Raw genomic sequence first — 20,514 nt, 5'->3', positions numbered from 1 at the left:
AGCATATTTATATTAATTTTAAAATTTATGGGCAAAACATTTGATACAGAAGCACTAAGATACAACTGGGTTTCATGTTTACTGTGCCATTTTTAGTGTCACTTTTCAGAGCAGAACCACACTTCAAAATAAGTTTAAAAGTCCTCACATGAGATTTGGGATTGCTATTGAAACTGCTCAGCTGCAGGTCAGAATTTCTTCGGCATATCTCTTTTGAAAATGTATGTCAAAGAATCAGAATTAACCAAATAGCTACGCCTACAACTGCCTATCAAAATGTTACTTAGTGAAGTGCCAATGATAGTGCTGTAAGTTACAAGGCAGTGATATCAGGGCTATTTCTTGACTTAACCAGCTTTAAACTCAAGCAAGTTGGGAACCACTGTGTAGGCAACTGTTTACAATCATCCAAGAGATGGTTTTGAGATATAACTTGATATGCATATATCTGTTGATGTCTCTCTCACAAACCAATAATGCTTTTCTTGCAAATTAAAAAGTATTATCTATTTAATTCACTATGTTTTTTTCACCCAGCAGAAACATTAATAAAATACTATTTGGCTAGTAGCAGTTGAAATATTGGTGTTTACACAAAGCTGCTATCTGACTTATTGTACCTGCATTGAATTAATCATTTCCTTGGTGAAACGATAGGGATATAAGATATTATGAATTTTCACAGCCAGACTCCCAGCCTGGCCACTGCTCACATCAACAGCAACCTGTGAAAAAGATAAACACAGATAATTTACAGGATGCAGACTTAACTATTGAGTTTAAAGCCAAAAAATCAAACTGCCAGCTTTGAATAAGACTATTCTGGAAAAGGGTCCCTCTGTACCTAGTGCATTGGTTCCTCTAACAAGAACAGAACTAGCTCAAAATACCATCTGGTAATCTCTCTGCTCCTCTCTCAACACTTTCCCACACACTAAGAGCTATTTCATTAGACAATCTGACATTAGTTGTCAGCCAACACGTACACACTCAGTGAGCTGAACATCCAGGAAGATGTATCATCTCAGAATGACTGTTACTACAGCAGATGTTCTAAAGAATTGTTTCCCTTCAGAAACTCACCAGCAGGTGGTTTGCTCCTGCATCTGTATTGTACACAAGTGGAAATATTTGTATACATATTGCACATCCTGACTGAAATTGTACACTTATTCACACGGATTAAAGATATTTCCCTGTGACTATAAAGGAAATGGCTCTAAAAGCTCCATAGACATAGTGTGCAATGTTGTTTCTCCCTCACACATTATGGTCTGCCAATGCTACAAACATATTTAAATAACTCATAACACATATAAGAGGGAGGGGAGTATTGCAAGGGACAGAATTTTATCCTAAGTCAAGGTGATTATTTTTGCATTGTAGACTCAGCCCACACCACCACTTTGGATTCCAAATAACACTAGGTATTCTTTAAGATCAGCTGTAATACCAATCACTTCTAATTTGCATAAACCCACAAATGAACTCACAAATAATCTATAAAAAGGTACCATAGACAAGCTTGGTATATGTACAACAGAATAAATATACATAACAGTTATAGTATTTGCCATTTCAGTTAAAAAATATCAACATAATAGAAGACAAGATTGAAACGGCTCCCACTGAAACTCTAGAACATAATAATACCCACCTCTGGGTATCGAGCAAATACAGGATTATCCCACTCTGAAAACAAGGACCGGAGAGACTCCCCATCAGCATCTAGGAGAGAATTTGTGTATAACATGGAGAGTAAGAAAGCCTAGGAGTGCCAACAGAAGATGTACTCAGATTGTTCATTCCCACCAAGCTGGGACCCTCAAGCTCACACTGTCTGGGTTTCTTTTTTCTTTTCTTTTTTGAACAAAAGGGAGAAAAAGAGACAAGAGAATGCTCTTTTCTATTGTCAGATAGGAGGAGGACTCTGGGCAGCTTCTCTGACAAGAGTATGCACTACAGAACAACCCAACAAAATCTGGAAAGGAAAAGATGGATAAACTCAGCTGCCCACTCCCTCTGGACAAAGCCACATACCAAAACATTGATTTCATCGTTTCCTGGGAAAGAGTCCCAAGGACTAAACTAATTTCTACATTCAGACTGGAATGTGAGGACAGACGAGGGGATTAGATAATTGCTCTTTAAACTATGAGCATGATTTTACAGAGAACTGGGAACATCATCTTATAAATATAAACACTTTCTAATAGGCTTCAACCCTGCAGGATTTTTTTCCAATTCAACATATGAGATGACTCAAAGAGTCCATTGTTAACAGACCTTGAGTAAATCTGTGTCCCTGTCAGGACATCTGGCAGAGTTCTTTGCTCTGTTTTTCACTGTACTGGGAGTGAAAGTAACTTAAAGGACTTACTGGTATGCCACAGTCCTGAGCAGGGGGCACGGGCTCAACCAGAAGAGAGGCGTGGCCTCAACCAGAAGAGGCGGAGCCTTTAAATACCTGGGCCCTTTAAATCGAGATTTAAAGGCCCAGGGGCTCTGGCTGTGGCTGTGAGCCCTGGGGCCTTTAAATCACCCCCAGAGCTACCAGCTGCAGAGGCGGCCGGGAGCCCTAGGGCTTAGGGGCGATTTAAAGGGCCTGCGCCACTGGCTTCCGCTACCGCAGTGAAGCTCCAAGCCCTTTAAATCACCAACGGAGCCCTACCGCTGCTACCACGGGGCTCTGGCAGCGGGACTCGGGCAGTGTTTTAAAGGGCCCAAGGCCCCCCGCAGTGTCCAGAGTCCCGGCCCTTAAATCACCGCTGGAGCCCTGCTGCTGCTACCCCAGAGCTCCGGCAGCAGGGCTTGGGAGATGATTTAAAGGGCCCAGGGCTCTGGCCGCTGCAGGGAGCCCCGGGCCCTTTAAATCACCAGCCTGAGGAAGCCGGTCCGGTTCAGCACAGCATACTGACTCTTGCTGGTACACCATACCGGACTGGATCCGCTTATTTTCACCTCTGCCAGTTCTCTCTTCCTGGCAAAATGACCCTACCTCTGAAATCCTGGCTTGCCAGAATCCTCTCTTCCCGAGGTCTAGGAAGGAAGGGTAGAACAAGCTCACTTCTAAAAGGATGGCACCTGCACTGAAACCCTAAACACACAATAAAAATTTACTGCTGCAAATTTAACAAAGTTCCAAACATCTCTAGAGCCCCGTTCTTCATATTTTTATTAAACTAAATCATTATAGCGTGCTCAGTTTTGTACAAACAATGAAGATATTATTCCTGCTCCATAGAACCAGAAGTCTACAACGAAGAAATAATAATACAGTGCTCTGAATGATCAGAAGCTAGTATAGGGAACTTAATTTAAAATAAATTAATATAAGTACCTAATAACCTGACTTCTAATGTGACTCAGAGAATACTGGCTGGCTTGGCAGAAGAGGTGTGTTTTAATGAAGGATACGAACAAAGACTAAAACATTAAACACAGAAAGAAGCATATTTGTAATACAGTATATTTCTGTGCAAAATGAAGTAAATATGAAACATACACAGTGCATGGTTATATTGTCCTTTACATGAAATATTAGAAAATGTTTTACAAAGAGAAACTGATAGACACAGAGATGCAGGGCCAGAGTTTTAAAGGTATTTAGGTAGTGAAAAATGCAGGTAGGTGCCTAGTGGGATTTTCAAAACCACCAGATGCCTAATGTCCACTGATTTGCATCTTTAAGCAACTAAATACTAGGGGGGTCATGCGATTAAAAAAATGAATCACGATTAATCGCATGATTAAAAAAATTAATCGCAATTAATCACACCATTAAACAATAATAGAATACCATTTAAATATTTTTCGATGTTTCTACATTTTCAAATATACTGATTTCAATTACAACAGAGAATACAAAGAATACAATGATCACTTAATATTTATTTTTGATTACAAGTATACAAGCACTGTATACAAACAAAAGAAATAGTATTTTTCAATTAATCTAATACAAGTACTGTAGTGCAATCTCTTTATCATCAAAGTTGAACTTACAAATGTAGAATTATGAACAAAATAAACTCCATTCAAAAATAAAACAAAGTTCACTCAGTCTTACATTTGCAGGTGATAATGCTGTCCACTTCTTGTTTATATCACCTGAAAGTGAGAACAGGCGATCTCATGGCACTGTTGTAGCCGGCATCACAAGATATTTACGTTCCAGATGTGCTAAAGATTCATACGTCCCTTCATGCTTCAATCACCCTTCCAGGGCACATGCGTCCCTGCTGATGACGGGTTCTACTTAATAACAATCCAAAGCAGTGGGGACCAATGCATGTTCATTTTCATTATCTGAGCAGATACCACCAGCAGAAGGTTGATTTTCTTTTTTGGTGGTTCAGGTTCTGTAGTTTCTGCATCAGAATGTTGCTCTTTTTTGAGAGTTCTGAAAGCATGCTCCACAACCCATCCCGATCAGATTCTGCAAGGCACTTCAGATTCTTAAACCTTGGGTCAAGTGCTGTAGCTAACTTTAGAAATCTCACACTGGTACCTTCTTCGCATTTTGTGAAATCTGCAGTGAAAGCGTTTAATGTGAACCACATGTGCTGGGTCATCATCTGAGTCAGCTATAACATGAATGGATGACAGAATGCAGGTAAAATGGGGGGGAGGAAACGACATAAAAGCAGGGGACATGCAATTCTCCCTCAAGGAGCTCACTCTCAAATTTAATTAACACTTTTTTTTTTTAAACGAGTGTCATCAGCATGGAAGCATGTCCTCTGGAATGGTGGTCGAAGAAAAAAGGGGCAAATGAATGTTTAGCATATCTGGTACCCAAATAACTTGCAATGTTGGCTACAAACGCAGGAGAATTGCCAGATCAAGAGAAGTGATTATTCCCCTCTATTCGGCACTGGTGAGGCCACATCTGGATTATTGCATCCAGTTTTGGGCCCCCCACTAAGAAAGAATGTGGACAAAATGGACAGAGTCCAGAGGAGGGCAACGAAAATGTTTGGGGGCTGGGACACATGACTAATGAGGAGAGGCTGAGGGAACTGGGCTTATTTAGTCTGCAGAAGAGAAGAGTGAGGGGGGATTTGATAGCAGCCTTCAACTACCTGAAGGGGAGTTCCAAAGAAGATGGAGCTAGGCTGTTCTCAGTGGTAGCAGATGACAGAACAAGCAGAAATTGTCTCAAGTTGTAGTGGGGAGGTCTAGGTTAGATATTAGGAAAAACTATTTCACTAGGAGGGTGGTGAAGCACTGGAATGGGTTACCTAGGGAGGTGGCGGACTCTCCATCCTTAGAGGTTTTTAAGGCCCGGCTTGGCAAAGCCCTGGCTAGGATGATTTAGTTGAGGTTGGTCCTGCTTTGAGCAGAGGATTGGACTAGATGACCTTTTGAGGTCTCTTCCAATCCTAATCTTCTATGATTCTAAGAAGAGGGCAGCATTATCTCCTGTAGATGTATACAAACTTGTTTGTCTTAGTGATTGGCTGAACAAGGAGGACTGAGTGGACTTGTAAGCACTGAAGTTTTACATTGTTTTGTTTTTGTACACTTTTTTATTTCAATTACAACACAGAATACAATATATATGAAAATGTAAAAAAATCCAAAATATTTAATAAATTTCAATTGGTATTCTATTGTTTAACAGTGCAATTAACACAGATTAATTGCAATTAATTTTTTTGAGTTAATCATGTGAGTTAACTGTGATTAATTGACAGCCCTACTAAAGACCTTCAAAAATTTGACCCATAGTGTACACACTTCTCAAGCTGGTATAAGATCTCACAAATTAAACGACAAAATGGGTCATGATCATGAGAATTCTCAGAGCATGATGCAGGGTGACACTAGGTGGTTGTCTGCTAAGCAGTATGCTATTTTCATACCTTTTTCAAAATGTGAATCTACTGTACCATTTCCATATTGCCATCAACAATTTCCTGTTTTCTACAGAACTAATTCATGTGATGCAATAGTTATTTCTGTATGAAAATTGCAGGCATTGCCATAAAGAGTATTTTAGACTGCTAGGAGGACCCAAACTATCTGCATCACTCTTTCCTTGCAACAAAATTAAACATCATGTACTTACCACTCTGTAAGACAACATTCACAGCCATTGTAGTTATATCTTTAGTACAAGCAGCCTGAAGTTCTTCAGTTGGAGGAGTACTGTAGGTGCTTAGTCCAGTCATTTTATTGACGTATACCATCTTACCCAGTGAAACATCAAAATGTTGCATCCAGACAGGACCAAATATTGATTCCTCATTTTTAGACTGAACTGCATTTCTGACATCTCCAGGTACTTCCAAACTACTTGACAAAGTTACATTGGGAAGCTCAGTGGCTTTTGAAGTCTGCTTTGAAGATACAATATTTCCATCTTTACAGATGCCCTCAGAATAACTCTTTTCACTGTGTAACACCAAACCACTGCTTGTGGTGGCCATGTACTCCCCATCTGTGTTGATGAGCAGTGACTGGTTCACGGCATTTTCCATAGTCCCTCCTCTTGTACTATACATTTTGCAGGGAACATCCTGCTCATCATAGGCGGATGCAAGGATGCAATCGTCTACCCCTACTTCTTGTGAGGAGCTTTGACACATTTGATAAGAACTCTGCAAAAAATCATCAGTTTGAGACAAAAGATGCAATGTGTTACCTCTTCTGCTTGAATCTCCTTGGAATTGCTCATCAACTTGTCCCACCACTTCTGTAGCTAAAAATTCCTTGTGGTCACCCTTCATTCTGAACAGTTTAGAAGCTAGTGATCCAAGTGATCTACTGCTACTTAGGTCTTTTCTTCTAATTTGAGAGTAGTCAGTCAATGTCAAAGGACTCTCTCTCACACAAGGAGCTTTTCTGTTTAACAAAGTTTCTTTGCCACAGAACTGAGACCTCTCCAAGGAAAGGAGGCAATCAGCTTGGCAAATATTAGAATCAGCATGTTCCAGAACTTGAGTTTCACGAATGTTAACACATTCAAAATTGTTATTCTGATTCTTCAAGGTGTCAAGATCAGCTAGACAACCAAGAACACCTGGAGGTTCAAATTCACTCCTCTTCTCTGGAATAGATACTGATGGTGCACTCCTGACCTTCCCATAATGTCTCCTGAATCGTTCTAAAGACCCCAACTGTACTGACAAGCTCAGCTTCTTATAGGCTTGGGTTCTGGGCATAACAGATAACTCAACCATTTGTCTTCTGTTGCTTGGATTATTTTCATTATGAGCAAAACTCAAGGAAGTGACAGGAAGCAACTCTCTAGTGTGTGATGTTACACTCTCCCTTCTATCTCTTGCAGTATTGGAAGCTACCTCCTCATTCTTCTGGTCTGATACAGTCTCATTTTCTAACCACTCATATGCATATGCTCTGCATACTTCTCTATTGGGTAGTGTAGTATACTCTTTATTTAAAATACTAGAAGTATCCTGAACATTTAGACCCTGAACTGAAAAGCTCATCTTGTTTCCAAATATGTCCTTGGCAATTACAGGACCTGGTTTAGAATGCATGTTTAATGAGCAATTCATTTCAGTTTGTTCATGTGGTGGCTGATTTTGCATCACATGAGTTATAAGGCCTGTGGAACACAACTTCAGTGGTACTGATCTAACAACCCTTCCTTCACCATCATTATTTGGCCCTTTACTTTTTTTACTGTCATCTTTCATCACATCAGACATTCCCATCAATGCTCTCCCACAAAGAAGTTCTGGTCCATCAGCTGTATCTTCAACTCTCTCATGCTGCCCTTGAGTGACACTATTTCCAAAGGCAATGTTGATGCTGCTTTTCTGAGCTGCACTGTCCTCCCGCATTCTTGCATCTTCCACACAATTTTCAGTAGAACGTGACATTTCAGCATAACTCTCTATTTCTACTCTTTCTGACCTGGACTCTCCAGAGAGATTTTCTGAAGACTTGCAGCTCACAAACACCATTTTGGGATTGTTGAACTCTTTTGGCTCTTGTTCTGAGATACCTAATTCTGAGAAATTAGAAGTGGTGCCTTCTTTGTTGAGCAGAGAACTCGCTGTGTCAGCTGGTTCAGCAATGATCAGACCTGAGGAGACTTCCTTTTCTGCATTATCATTTGAATTTATGAGATCTGAAGACTTTTCCTGAATAGTCACTTTTCTTTTGACAGTCTTTGACTGCAAATTAAACATTTCATAGGAATCTACAATATCATCATATGTTTTCTTAAAATTGTCTTGTATGCTCTTTTCTTCAGAGAGTGCAGGCTGCAGAGCTCTGATCCCATACAAACTAAAGCCATTGTCTTCATTAAATTCTTTTATGTCTTCACTAGACAGTTCAACAAATAAGTGTTCTCGCTTTAAAAATGCTTTCACTCCTTCCTCAATGCAAGCTAAAAGTGCATCCCAATTGCGGAATTCTATCAGAGTTTTTGCAGGTTCCAGACATACATCATAGTCACAATACTGACACTTCACATTGATAACAAAGATTCCATAGAGCTCTGGGCCACGATGCCGAACAGGACTTGAACTCATATGTCTATTGGCAAGGCCACCTTTTGCCTTGCAAATAACACTTTCTTTCCTTAATAAAAAGTCCATGAGTTTATGCAATCTTGTTTTTAAAACCAGTCTATTATTCACATACAAAAACTGCATATTCTTATTGTAATGCCCTTCAGAACTGATATAGCCACTTAACTCAAACCCCCCAGATGTATAATTTATCTTTCGTAATTTCTGTGTTCTTCCCAGTCCATAAATCTGACAAAAACGGGAACACATATCTTTCGTCTTGGGGAGCTGAAGCGTCATAGAACAGGAAGCATCATTTCTTAGGGAAAATGAGACAGAAGGATGTATGAGCGAAAGAGCCTCTACCTTCTGCCTCACCCTCTCAAATTCCAGCATGGGATCCATGCACTTTTTCCTCACTGGTAACTGGTGGAACAAGTTATACACAGTTACTGTTGTTCCACCACTTGGTCTAGTCAATTCAGCCTCACAGACTTCCAGTGCTTTCCCATTCTGAAACAGTTTCATAAAGGTTTTCACTGTATTGTTGGTCTTGGATGAAATTTCTACTATGCTGGCCATATTTGCTATGCTGGCCACAGCCTCCCCTCGGAAACCATAGAACTTCAGATTCTCTAAATCCTCCACTGAGTTGCACTTACTAGTGAAATATCGATTACCCACTTTATTTAGATCCTCTCTCCCCATCCCAGAGCCATTGTCCACCACCTGGACCTTGAAGGTTTCCAAATCCACCCGTATGGCCACACATGTTGCTTTAGCATCAATGCTATTGAGGACAAGCTCTTCAACACACTGGGCCAGTGAGTTAATGGCCACTCCGGAGCGTAACCTGGAGCGCACGTCTTCCACCAAACATTTCATCATGGCAAAAGCAGAAAGGTGAGGAACCCAAGAAATTTCAGGAAGATCATTCCTTTTCCTTCTTTGAAACAGTCCCCTGTAAAAAAACAAAGGGACAAAGAGTAAAAGCTCAGAGTTTAAAAATCTCTAATAGTTACCATATAACTATTTTAAAAAGTTAATTTTGCCTCCATGAATGCCATAATTTTTTTCTGGTATTCAGAGCATTTTTCTGTGCTCACTTTCCCTGCCCTGGCTATGACCAGGCATCCGCCAGTGCCCTAGGCATGAAAGTGCAACAATAAAGAATAAGAGTGCTTACATTTTCATGATCCTTATTAACACTATACTCCTTTCCTTAATCCTATACTCCCTATAAGAAAATCCAAAAACAAAGAACAAAAACAAGCTATCAATGACCAGCACAGGGAAAGCACCAATTGTAAGTAACTTCAGCAATATGTACTGAATGCCACCAAGAGCAAGGCTCAGAGCCCTCTTCACATCGTTATCCAATAAACTTATTTTGCTGTTCTTCTTTCAAGCAGACTCAGGATATCCATCCTCATCATGGCCAGACAGCATCTATCCTTGGAAACACTCCAACATGCATCCAGCTGGGAAGATGCAGTTGCCATAAAACCACACTGGCACATGGGATGGCTCAAAGCTGGTGGGGGGATGTCTAATAAATTAAGCTTTTCTTTCTATTATGATTATTTTATACCATATGGATTCATTTATCACCTATTGGTATTTAGCAGGATGTATACTTTTCCCTTGAACCTCACATCTACATGTTAGAGCGAAGAGGATTGGGGAAGCACAGGTCCTCGTCCTGCGCTAAAAGCAGAGGAAAGCCCCTCTCCTTTCTCTTTCTTGGGGAGAAGCATTCCCGCTTAGCTCCCTTCCTCTTTTGCAGGTACAGCAAGTGCTCCCCTTCCTATTTCAATCTACTTCAACCATAGCCCAGATCCCAGGATTCAGCCTAGTCACAGGTGTCAGTGCAATTACCTGTCCACACTACAGGCTGCGATCAACCGGCTTTTCAATTTGGGCTGGCCTAGGTCACTCACCCCAGCACCTGCAAAAGGTCCTCACTGAGACCAAGCTGTCACACAGGTGCCCGTGTGAAGCACGTTACAGCTCTGGCTCTCTGCTGGGAAAGTTTGATGCCCAGTTTCGCTAGGGCACTGCCCAGGGAAGGAAGGGATGAAGTCAGCCAGCCAAGGGATGAAGTCTATCGATTTACAAGCAACAGGCCCTTAAAGGAGCCCGCCCAGATCCCCGGGCGCAGCAGGGTGAGGGAGCTGTGCCAGCCCAGCCCAGCCCTGCCCAATGCCAAACAGGGGCCTCCCAATCCCTCTACCACCATACCAGCTCAGGGAGGCAGCTGCATTTTGGTGACTGAATTAAAATGTCCCCGCACAGTTCCCCTGTCTCCCTCAGTACCCGTTGAAGGGGGAGGGGCCCCCTCCACACTAAAGGCCGGGCGCGAGACAGACAGACCGACCAACCAACCAATAAACCGGCCGCCACGGCCTCTTTGACTCGCAACGTACAAGTCCCAAACTCAGTCCGGTGAAAGGAAAGCGGGGAGAAAAAACCCTGTGGCACATGCGCAGTGAAGATATGTGGGGCCGAGGGACGACCCTCTGCAGGCCGGAAGTGACTACAGTTCCCAGCATACATTGCAACATGATTCAGTGCATCTTGGGAGTTGTAGTCTTTCTTGACGGTGGCTCCTGTCGCATTTTGTCAATTGATTGCCTCCCCACTGGCTTCTCTGACGTGGCAAACGCACCATATTGTCAGTATTGTTCAGTGGGGCATGGTCAGGGTGTGTGCCCAAGGCTGCCCACCTTGATTTCCCTATCATCCCCATAACACTCATGAATGGAGCAGCGCCTATAGAAAAGCTGAGCAGACATTTGACGGTGGGTGGCATGGAAAATTAGGTTGGGGTTAGACTGGCATGGTGACTGATGCCATATAAATACCTAGTAAGTAGACAGGACATTCCCTTGAGGGTGCAGATGGGTTGGAGGTCACTAGCCATATAGGGCCAGAGAGGCTCATTCCTGATTCACTTCTTCCTCTCCTTATGTTAACATTGACTGGAGGCCAGCTGCCTCTATGCTGGCCTGCCTCATATGGTAGTGTACCAAAATCTCGGCGAGCAGCAACATACAGGGTCTACTCCACAGCAATCTGTGCTCACACAAAGAAGTAGTGGGCAGGCTAAGTTTAATGAAAATGGGACAAAAAAAATCTTATGTTTCAGAATAACTGGATGAACTAAACAATAATATACCATGGTTGTACAGGGATGCATGCCAAAAATAATAGTAATATGGTAACCCTAAGAAGCTGGTCCTATTTCAAACCCATTATGGCAGCTCCACCTGCAAAATGAGTTGATAGGTCTACTTACTAGTAGCCAAGTGACAACATGACAAGACCATCACCACTGCTACAATTGGTTTTAATCAACCACTTTATTGGTCAGTATAGAGCCTAAAGACTGAACTGGCTACACAGACCGAATTTTCCTCTCCCTCCTAGAGAATTAGCAGCAAGGCATTGGGCATGCTGTGCTACTACTCTACCAATCTGAGGGGACAGAGAGAGGACTTCAATTTCTATGGCGTTTGGTCTTGTACCAGCCCTATATTCATTCATATATTGTGATAAACATCACAAGCAGCAATATTCCCTGCTGGCTGTGTTGCTGCAGTACCCCTAAAAGCTTTCCCAGCTTGGCCAACCATCACCCAAAAACATCAATGACGCTAGTGTGAAGTACACACAAGGCACCCAATAGAACAGAAACTGTCAAATACAGTCATGGCTGGATGGGATAAAACAGATGTTTCTGAGAACTGGTAAAAAAAAAAAGAGGTAAATTATTCTTTAACAGTATTTAATATTAGAAGAAGCCAAAATTCCATGGTTCTGCCCTCCAAGGTATCAATTCCAAGGCTGGTTATGTGACTTCTGTGAACTAGATGGGACACTATACTGACTATGTGCTCTCTTATATATAAAATGAGTTTGAAAGGTTGCAAATAAATTCAGATGAGAGGTTGGGTTTCCAAACAATCCCTTCATTAAAGGTAGTCTCACCCTCCAGTCTGCCTGTTTTCCTGCCCATGGCATTCAGGAAAATTCAGGGTTAAATACTATAACAAACAAATAATAAATTAGAACAGTAACAAGATAAAACAAAGGGCTCTCTGTTTTTGGACACTATCTGACTGAACAAGGTTGGTAGGGAAGTTTTTGAGAGCTCAACTCTCTCCTCAGTGCTTTCTGTCTTTCAGTTTAGTTATTTCACAATGCTGAAGTTCCTGTACTCCAGTGCAACAATCTTCTTCTCATTGCAGAATTCTGCTCGGCTGATGTGGGATTTGGGGCTGCCTGTCTTCCTGAGCCATTCCTGCAGCTCCTGTACCTTGACACTGGGACCTTGGATTTGTCCTTGCACAGTGCCATCTTCAGTGTTTTGGACCCAGCCAACCAGCCCCAGCTTCTTACCCTCAGCCTAAAAAGGAAATGTGAGATGAAGATGGGCTTAATATGAATTGAAGGCAGACCACAGACTGGCATTTTTATATAGGAATCAGTCCCCAGGGAGGACCATGGTAAAGCCGTCTATAAGAGAGATCCCATGGAATAGCCATACAGCATGCACTTTGGGATTAATCCAGTTATCCACTGTAACATCTTTACATTGAATAGCACCTGCAATACATCCCTAGAGTTACCCCTAGGGAATACAATCCAAGTGTCACTGGCAACAGGTAGCATGAAGAGATTCCAAACAAAACACAGCTGCGGGTATAAAAGCCATGATGCTAGTGACTCATCAAAGACTCTCCTGACTCAGTCTCAGCTGAATTACTTACAAATGACCCAGAAGCCTCACAAAAGCCTCTGGGACCTTTGATGGAAAGAGTCTGAGATGGAGACCATTAAGAGATCACAACAGAATGTTGGCTGACCAGGAAGAGGGTAAGGTGACTCCCCAGGATGGGAGGTTCCAAAAGGAAAAGACTTTGACCTTGAATGTTAACATTTTTCATTAAAGTACAAAATTTAACTCAGATTTTATTCTCTAGGGGGGTCAGCAATAACTAGACCACTCCAGTCCCAAGAAATACTCTTACTCTAGGAGCTGGGATTTAATGGGCTGGATTTATTTAGTGAGACAAGTCCTCAGCAAGTCACAACCCAACACCTGGACCACCTTGTTGGTGTCACTAAGCATAACCCTAAGTAACTCGGGAAGGTGGAAGGCCACAAGGGTATGGAGCCTTCCTGGTTTCAGGCCTCAGCAGACAAGAGTCCCTCCATGTTTGAACTTTAATCGACCTAAAAGGCCAGGTGTAACAGCCGTTATCAGTTGCAACAGTTCTAACTGGTCTAAAGCAGAAATAATGAGGCAGAAGGACAAGATAACTTGCAGAAGGAAAACTTACTAACGAGCTGCCGCAGCCAAGATTACTTAGTGCACCTGCGCTTACGTAACTGCTACAGGGGGAGGAAGGGGGGGGGTTGGGAAGAAAGAAGAGAAAAAAAAAAGTATAAAAAGGGAAAAGCCGCTTGTGTAGGTGTGGTGGATCTGAGGTATGTCAAGTCTCCCAGCACCGCTTTGAGATCTCAAATAAACTTTGCTTGCTTCTCCACCCTGGTGTGTGTTCATTGGCGCTAAGCACTCCAGGCACGAACCACTGTTACTTGCCTCGGGCACCCTCTGTGCCTGCAACAACCTCAGTCCTCTCCCACAAAAAGTGATGGATCCAGAAGGCAAAACTGGTGACTCCTGCAGCTACCCCAAAAGGAGAAAACATACAAAAGCAGTAGGGGGAAACAGCAGCAGCTACAAGGCAGATGGGGCCAATGCCAAGTTGGGAGAGGCAGCTCAGGCCCAGCCTGTGCTGGGATTCAAATACAGGTGGGAGTTCAGTACAGCCTGGGCCCTGGTGGTGACTAGATCAAGGTGCCTAAGCCGCCCCATCCTGGCTGAGCCGCCAGCCTCACCCTCTGCTCCAGCATTTGCAGCAGACACACCTGGGTGTACTTGCGGAAGAACACTCCTTGGACCTTCCCAAAAACTTCATAGTCCACAGAGATGAGGCTGTTGCCCTCAGTCATAGTCACGCGAGCCTGGTACAAAAACAAAGCGGCGACTATTAGCAGAGATCCAGGGGGATGCCGCCACCCTCCTCCCCCATGCAGGGAAGACGGGCTTCCCGCAGGGCCCCACTGCGGCTGCATTGCGGGGGGTGGGAGTGGGGAGACAGGCAGGCAGGAACTGCGCTTTATTTGGTGCCTAACGTCCCAGGGCCCGTGCCCAAGGAAGAGCCACTAAGCAGCCACCCGGCGCTTCCAGCAGGCAGAGGGAGCTGCCCCTGCTCCCCGCCGTGCCCTGGAGGCGGGGTCACGCCTTCGCCAGCCCCCCCGGGCAGGCGTCCCGCCTCCGCCCACCACAGGTCCCCGTCAGCAACTTCAGGAATAAGCAGCAGGGCGGGGAGACGGGCCCGATCCCTTCGCGCGCGGGTCCGGCCGAGCTCACCCACCAGGGACCCGTAGCCAGAGCGAGAACTCGCGCTGCCCAACCGCTGTGGCGCTCCAGGTTTTACCGCCGTCCGGTCATAGAGCCGGGACCAGAGCAGCCCCAGACCATAGAGCCGAGTGCCAGAGCGGCCGACTCAGCTGGAGGCTAGAGCGACCCCGGAGATAGCGTTGGCGTGCTGGTTTCCAGGCAACTGGAGTAAACAGGCTGTGCGCGGCGGCCGGAGGCCCAGGTGAGGATGGCGGTGACGGGGCGTTTGTTTCCCCGGGGGTGCGTGACGGCAGCACCTCGCCGGGGCGGGAGGCAGGACAGGGGGTTGGCTGCCGGGGTGTCGGAGCGTGTCTGGACAGCCTCGCTCGCCGCAGGGCGTTTTCTGTGGTGCCGAGCACCTCCCGACCCCCTTCGCAGACGGGGGGGATAACGGGGGCCGGGCCGGGCCTGGCCTTCCCCACGCGGAAAGGAGGCAGGGTGCTTTACCTAAGGGCCTGGTTCAAGTCCCAGCTCAGCAGCCACCTCTCGCGGAGCAAGCCGTGACTGGTCTCCGTCTCACAACGCTGCTTGTCTCAGCGGCTGGGGCACGGGAATATCCCACCAAGGAACGTGACCTCATTGATTTTCACTGGCTGGGCTGAGAGAAGGGCAATGAAGGAAACAATCATCAGCATCAGCTGCACTTTGCAGGTGCTGTCAAAATTCATTCAGCTTTAGTAACCTCGGGCTGTCGGTTAATATAAGGAAAAGTGTGTGTGTTATAACAATAAATGCAGTTTAGTCTGACAGAGTCCCTGCAAACCTGCCCCATTCTCAGCCTTGTTTGCAATGTGCCACTTAGAGAGGTTTTGGTGAGTTCTAATATCAGCAGAAGGCTATAGCCTCCATTTCCTGCTCTCAGTGGCATAGACTTCCCTGCTGGCTGAGCACATTCCTTCTGCTTTCATAGCAAGACATTGCACAGGCGGGGAAAGAAGCAATTTTACAGAATGCAACAGCTCCATTAATGTTCTTTGGGCTAGTCAGCGCACTGCCTCTAGAGCAGGGGTGGGCAAACTACGGCCCACAGACTGAATCCGGCCCGCCAGTCGTTTTAAACCATCCCTCGAGGTCCTGCTGGGGAGCAGGGTCTTGGTCTTGCCCCACTCCAGCTGGGGCGCAGGGTCAGGGACTGCTCCATGTGGCTCCTGGAAGCTGTGGCTCCTATGCACACCAATTGCCCCGCTGCAGTGGCCCTCTCCGGTGTTTCAATGGGAGCTGCAGCTGCAGTGCCTGCAGATGGGGCAGCATGCCTCTTGCACCCCTAAGCCTCTTGCACCCCTGAGCCTCTCCCCATGCCCCAATCCCCCTCACACCCTCCAAACCCCTCAATCCCTGCCTGGAGTACCCTCCTGCACCCCCAGCCCCTCATCTCCAGCCCCACCCCAGAGCCTGCACTCCTTTACACACCACAACTCCCTGCCCCAGCAATGATCCCCCTTCCTGCCCTCTGAACCCCTTGGTCCCAGCCGAGAGCACCCTCCTATACCCCAAATTCCTCATCCCCAGCCCCACCCTAGAGCTCACTCCCCCAACCCATCCCGGAGCCCCCTCCTGCACCCTGAACTTCTCATTTCTGGCCCCACCCTGGACCCCACACCCCCGACCTGAGCCCCAACCCCAATTTTGTGAGCATTCATGGCCCACTATACAATTTCTATTCCCAGATGTGGCCCTCAAGCCAAAAAGTTTGCCCACCCCTGCTCTAGAGTATAGATTTTGGGGGAGGAAGCCTCAGCTTGGGAACAAACATGTCTGTAATGTCTTTGTTTTTGCCCCAATGTTCTGTGGCAGGCACTGAATGGCTCAGCTGCAACTGGCTGTGTGTCCACCTGTGGATTCTATGGTGGCAGCTCCCAGTCTTCCATTAACAGGGCAGAAGAGATACTATCCCAAGGCCCTTGGGCACCAGTCCCAGCTAGAACACCTGAAGAACAACTTCCAGCAACAGCTCTTGCGTGACAAGGAGGAGAAACTGAAGGATCTTTGCATCTGCAAAAGCCGGAGTTATTCCTGCTCTCTCTCTTCTGGGAGCAGCCAGCAGGACTCTGGACAGGGAGGCTTCTACTCTGCTGGACCCCATAGCAGGTATCTCACCAGCCAGACCAGTATTTTGCCCTCCAAGTGGGCAGCCAGGCGGAGAGAAGGGGTGGATCGATCCTACCCTCTGAAACCAGTCTTTCACCGCAAGGCTGAGAGCATTCCAGTGGTCAGCACAAGTCAGCTCAGGAGCTCGCCACCCATGGCTGAACCTCCCAGCAATAACGATAGCTCAAAGAAAAGAGGGAAGTTGCCAGCAGCCAGGGCCCAGCCAGCTGTATTGCCATCTTCTTTGGCAGCAGAGCAGCATAAGCAGTCAGCCACCCATCCAAGCAGAGCAGATTTGGGTTACATCCAAAGGCTGGAGGCAGCAGGGCAGAGCCTGGAGGAGGAGATCCGGAGGAAAGAGGTCCTCCTCAGGGAGAAGCTGAGGAGAACAGAGGAGGAACTCAGGAGGATCCAGAGAGAGAAGCAGCAGGTGGAGGTGGAAGAGAGAAAGGAGAGAGAGGGTCTGAGGATGCAAGAGAAGAAAGCAGCAGGGCTTTCTGGGGGGAACATTTTCAGGGCTACAGCCAGGCCCAGTGAGGGGGACTGTGGTTGGGAGCAGTCTCCAGAGGGTGCCATGCCCGTGCCAAACAATACCCACCTTCCCCATGTGCAGGGCATAGAGAGACTCAAGAAGGGGCGGCTGGTGGCCAGCAACAGCAAAATTCAAGAGCACATGGCTTTGGAGAGCATGGCCTCCTGTTCAAAGTTGGTCATGAAACACAGCCAGGGTCCACCTGCAGCAGCCTCCTCAGAACAAGATCCTGCAGCAGAACTGTTGCATTCACAGGGTCCCATTGGCAGGGAGCAGGGGGAGCTAGGAGAGTGTGGCTTCTGTGGGCGTAAGTTTCTTCACCTCCGGCTGGAAAAGCACATGAATGTTTGCAGCAAGAGCCAAGGCTCCAAAAGGAAAGTATTTGACTCAAGCATGGCGAGAGCCAGGGGAACCGAGCTGGAGCAATATCAGCACTGGAAGGGCAAAAACCCCACCCAGGTAACATGCACTTCGAGGCAACTGGCTGGCCTGGGGGTGGGTCAGTCCTTCCCCCTTGGAATCCTCTTTAAGAAGCATGAAATTATACCTGTTTTAATAATACCTACTATGCCCCTGACACTCCATTCAGGCCCACTAGAATATCACCAACTTTAGGGGATAGACCAGCAATGAGCCCATGCACAAGACCCAGCATTAGAAGGTTTTAGGTGCTTGGTTTAGGACACCGCCGCTTCCTGGAGATAGTCACCTGATCTCCAAAATAATGAGGGGGTATGAAAGGTAGGGCCCTACTAATTTCACAGCTGTGAAAAATGTGTCATAGGCTGTGAAATAGCCCTTCCCCGTAAAATCCAATCTCAGGGTGCTGTTTGGAGTGCCCCAGCTGGGGGCTGCTAATTCAGGCTGGGCTGGGGAGGGATGGTACTTGTCCTTCCCCTGCACAGCTGCTCTTGGTGGGGAGATCAGACCCACGTCCAGAGGCAGCACAGAAATAAGGTTGGTACACCCTCACTTCTGTACTGCAGCAGCCCCAGAGTTGGGCTTGAGGCTCCTGCTAGGGCAACCATGGCTTCTGCTTGTCATACCCCCAAATTGGCCTGGGCTCCTGGGCACAGTTAATCTACCATGGGCCAAGACTAGCAACTAGGAGATCCTGACTGGGGCACTCCCAGCAGCAAGGGGGAAATCAGACCCACCTCCACTTCCCATAGGTGCTGGCACGGGGTGCTGCAGCTGCTGGCTTGAAGTGGTTTCCATCATTTACAGGGATTACAGTTTTGCTTAATGACTCTCAGCACCCCCACTATAAAAATTATTCCAACACCTAGGCCACTTCCAGGCCTTTTACACCGTGCAAGGGGTAGAACCCTCTGAAAGGGGCTCAACCCTCTCCCACCAGGCTAGGATGCTCCCATCGGGGGCAACCTCTTAGTGTTGGGAGGGGTGGGGGATGTCTGCTGTGCTTAGGTTGAGGGAGCTGCAGTATAATTGGAGCTGCTATTGGGGGCAGCCTGGGACCTGATCTAAAAGCCTATTGTTAAAACAAACCAATGGGAACATCAGCTTCCCTCAGCCAAGCTCCAGCAGCCCCTGGCCTGATGTATCTTGGACCTACTGCTGCAGGCTCCCTTGAAGTGGCTACTTTCCCCTGCTCCTCCTGGTGACTGAGGCCTTCCCTTGGCACCCACCATCTGTCTCCACTGTCTCAGCTGCCTTAAAGGGGTGGTACCAATCTGGGGGTTTGCTGAACTGGAGGTGGGTTCAGGGCTGAGTATGGGGTTACGCCCTCTATGAGAAGATGGTGAGTAAAGGCAGAACCTGGAGCCAGCCCAGTCATAGCTCCTGCCATCTATACTAACCACTCTTCCCCCTCTGTGCAGAATGAGCCACCCAAGAACAACTGGAGACAAAAGCATGAGTCTTTCATCCGGACCCTGCGCCAGGCCCGTGAAATGCAGCATGTGATCTCCAAAGGGGGGAAGCTCTCAGACCTGCCCCCACTGCCCCCTGTAGAGAACCCAGACTATATCTCCTGCCCCCACTGCAACCGCCGCTTTGCACCCAAGGTGGCTGAGAGACATATTCCCAAGTGCAAAACCATCAAGAACCGACCCCCCCCACCACCACAAAGGAGACGTTAAGGATGACACACTGCAGTGAATCCCAGCTCTCTCTCTCAAAGTGGCTTCCATCTAGAGCAAGCTTTGTGTTCTCACCATCCCCCAAGCAGACTGCTAACTTTTAAGATATCCCCATGTAAAGTGAGTAAGGAGCTCAGGCCCCATGAACAGAATACTAAAGTGCTTGTACTTTGAGCTGCAGCCAGTGGTTCCCGAGTGTATGCAGATAGCTCTGTGAGAGTTTAGGCCACTACCCTACTGCTGCTGGTTCCCGAGTGTATGCAGATAGGTCTGTGAGAGTTTAGGCCACTACCCTACTGCTGCTGGTTCCCATCCCTTCCCCTTCTACAGCTCTTCACAAAGAGTTCAAGTTCTCTTGGTTGAAGAGATTGCTGGGTCCTGGTGTGAGTGGGAGGAGATTACCATGATGTCCCTTGTGTACGGAATGGGGTTGTCGATGGGACAGCAGCAAGGGAAGAACCACCATGGCTGGCTGGTCCTCAGAATCATGATTAGCTGCTATGGGCAGGTGGTGGGGATGAAAGGTTGAGGGCTCTTTCCTCTGATATGAAGTAGTACAGCGTGGGGCAGAGGTCATCCAGAGCTCGCAGATGGAAAGAAGCCCTTTAGTTAGGCACCAACAATGTGCTCAGCCTTGAACCAGTCACACAAAAATACCCCTATGCTGCTGAGCTCAAACTGATATTTGTATGTTAGCACCCTGACTGCTGAAGAAAGCACCTGCCTGCAGAACAGCTGGGGAGTGGGCTAGAATTCTACTGCTGTTTAGCTACAGATGCTGGCACATGAGAGCCCCCAGAGATCAACTCTCCAGCTTCCTCTGCCAAG

General features: G+C 46.5%; 3 protein-coding genes across 11 annotated transcripts in view; 1 reads left to right on the top strand and 2 right to left on the bottom strand.

Annotated features, from left to right (window-relative positions):
• MLH3 (mutL homolog 3) overlaps positions 1-11,001 on the bottom strand; it is a 32,039-nt gene extending 21,038 nt beyond the window's left edge. The window contains exons 1-5 of one of the 7 annotated variants that reach the window (XM_030559130.1): positions 10,919-11,001; positions 6,074-9,453; positions 2,999-3,097; positions 1,658-1,728; positions 621-725 (exon numbers count right to left, since the gene is read on the bottom strand). In XM_030559130.1, the coding sequence (XP_030414990.1) occupies positions 621-725; positions 1,658-1,728; positions 2,999-3,097; positions 6,074-9,380 (3,582 nt within the window). In that variant the 5' untranslated portion in view covers positions 9,381-9,453; positions 10,919-11,001. The other 6 variants (XM_030559126.1, XM_030559131.1, XM_030559128.1 and 3 more) reach the window with 6 other exon arrangements.
• A 1,261-nt stretch (positions 11,002-12,262) lies between these two features.
• ACYP1 (acylphosphatase 1) lies at positions 12,263-15,482 on the bottom strand. Of its 3 annotated transcripts, none has more exons than XM_030559125.1 (3): positions 15,412-15,482; positions 14,430-14,525; positions 12,263-12,900 (listed from the first exon to the last, which is right to left on the bottom strand). In XM_030559125.1, exons 2-3 carry the CDS (start codon positions 14,511-14,513, stop codon positions 12,685-12,687), a joined length of 300 nt encoding a protein of 99 aa, XP_030414985.1. In that variant the 5' UTR covers positions 14,514-14,525; positions 15,412-15,482; the 3' UTR covers positions 12,263-12,684. The 3 variants fall into 3 exon arrangements, with proteins under 3 accessions (XP_030414985.1, XP_030414984.1, XP_030414983.1); XM_030559124.1 differs by lacking the exon at positions 15,412-15,482 and adding an exon at positions 14,939-15,016; XM_030559123.1 differs by lacking the exon at positions 15,412-15,482 and having other exon boundaries at positions 14,430-14,914.
• ZC2HC1C (zinc finger C2HC-type containing 1C) lies at positions 15,086-19,860 on the top strand. Its single transcript, XM_030559122.1, has 3 exons — positions 15,086-15,166; positions 16,759-18,043; positions 19,426-19,860. Exons 2-3 carry the CDS (start codon positions 16,766-16,768, stop codon positions 19,684-19,686), a joined length of 1,539 nt encoding a protein of 512 aa, XP_030414982.1. The 5' UTR covers positions 15,086-15,166; positions 16,759-16,765; the 3' UTR covers positions 19,687-19,860.
• The last annotated feature ends 654 nt before the right edge of the window (positions 19,861-20,514 follow it).

This window comes from Gopherus evgoodei, chromosome 4, assembly GCF_007399415.2.
Source record: "Gopherus evgoodei ecotype Sinaloan lineage chromosome 4, rGopEvg1_v1.p, whole genome shotgun sequence".
Classification (NCBI taxonomy): Eukaryota; Metazoa; Chordata; order Testudines; family Testudinidae; genus Gopherus; species Gopherus evgoodei.
This window is presented reverse-complemented; position numbering and strand designations above follow the sequence as displayed.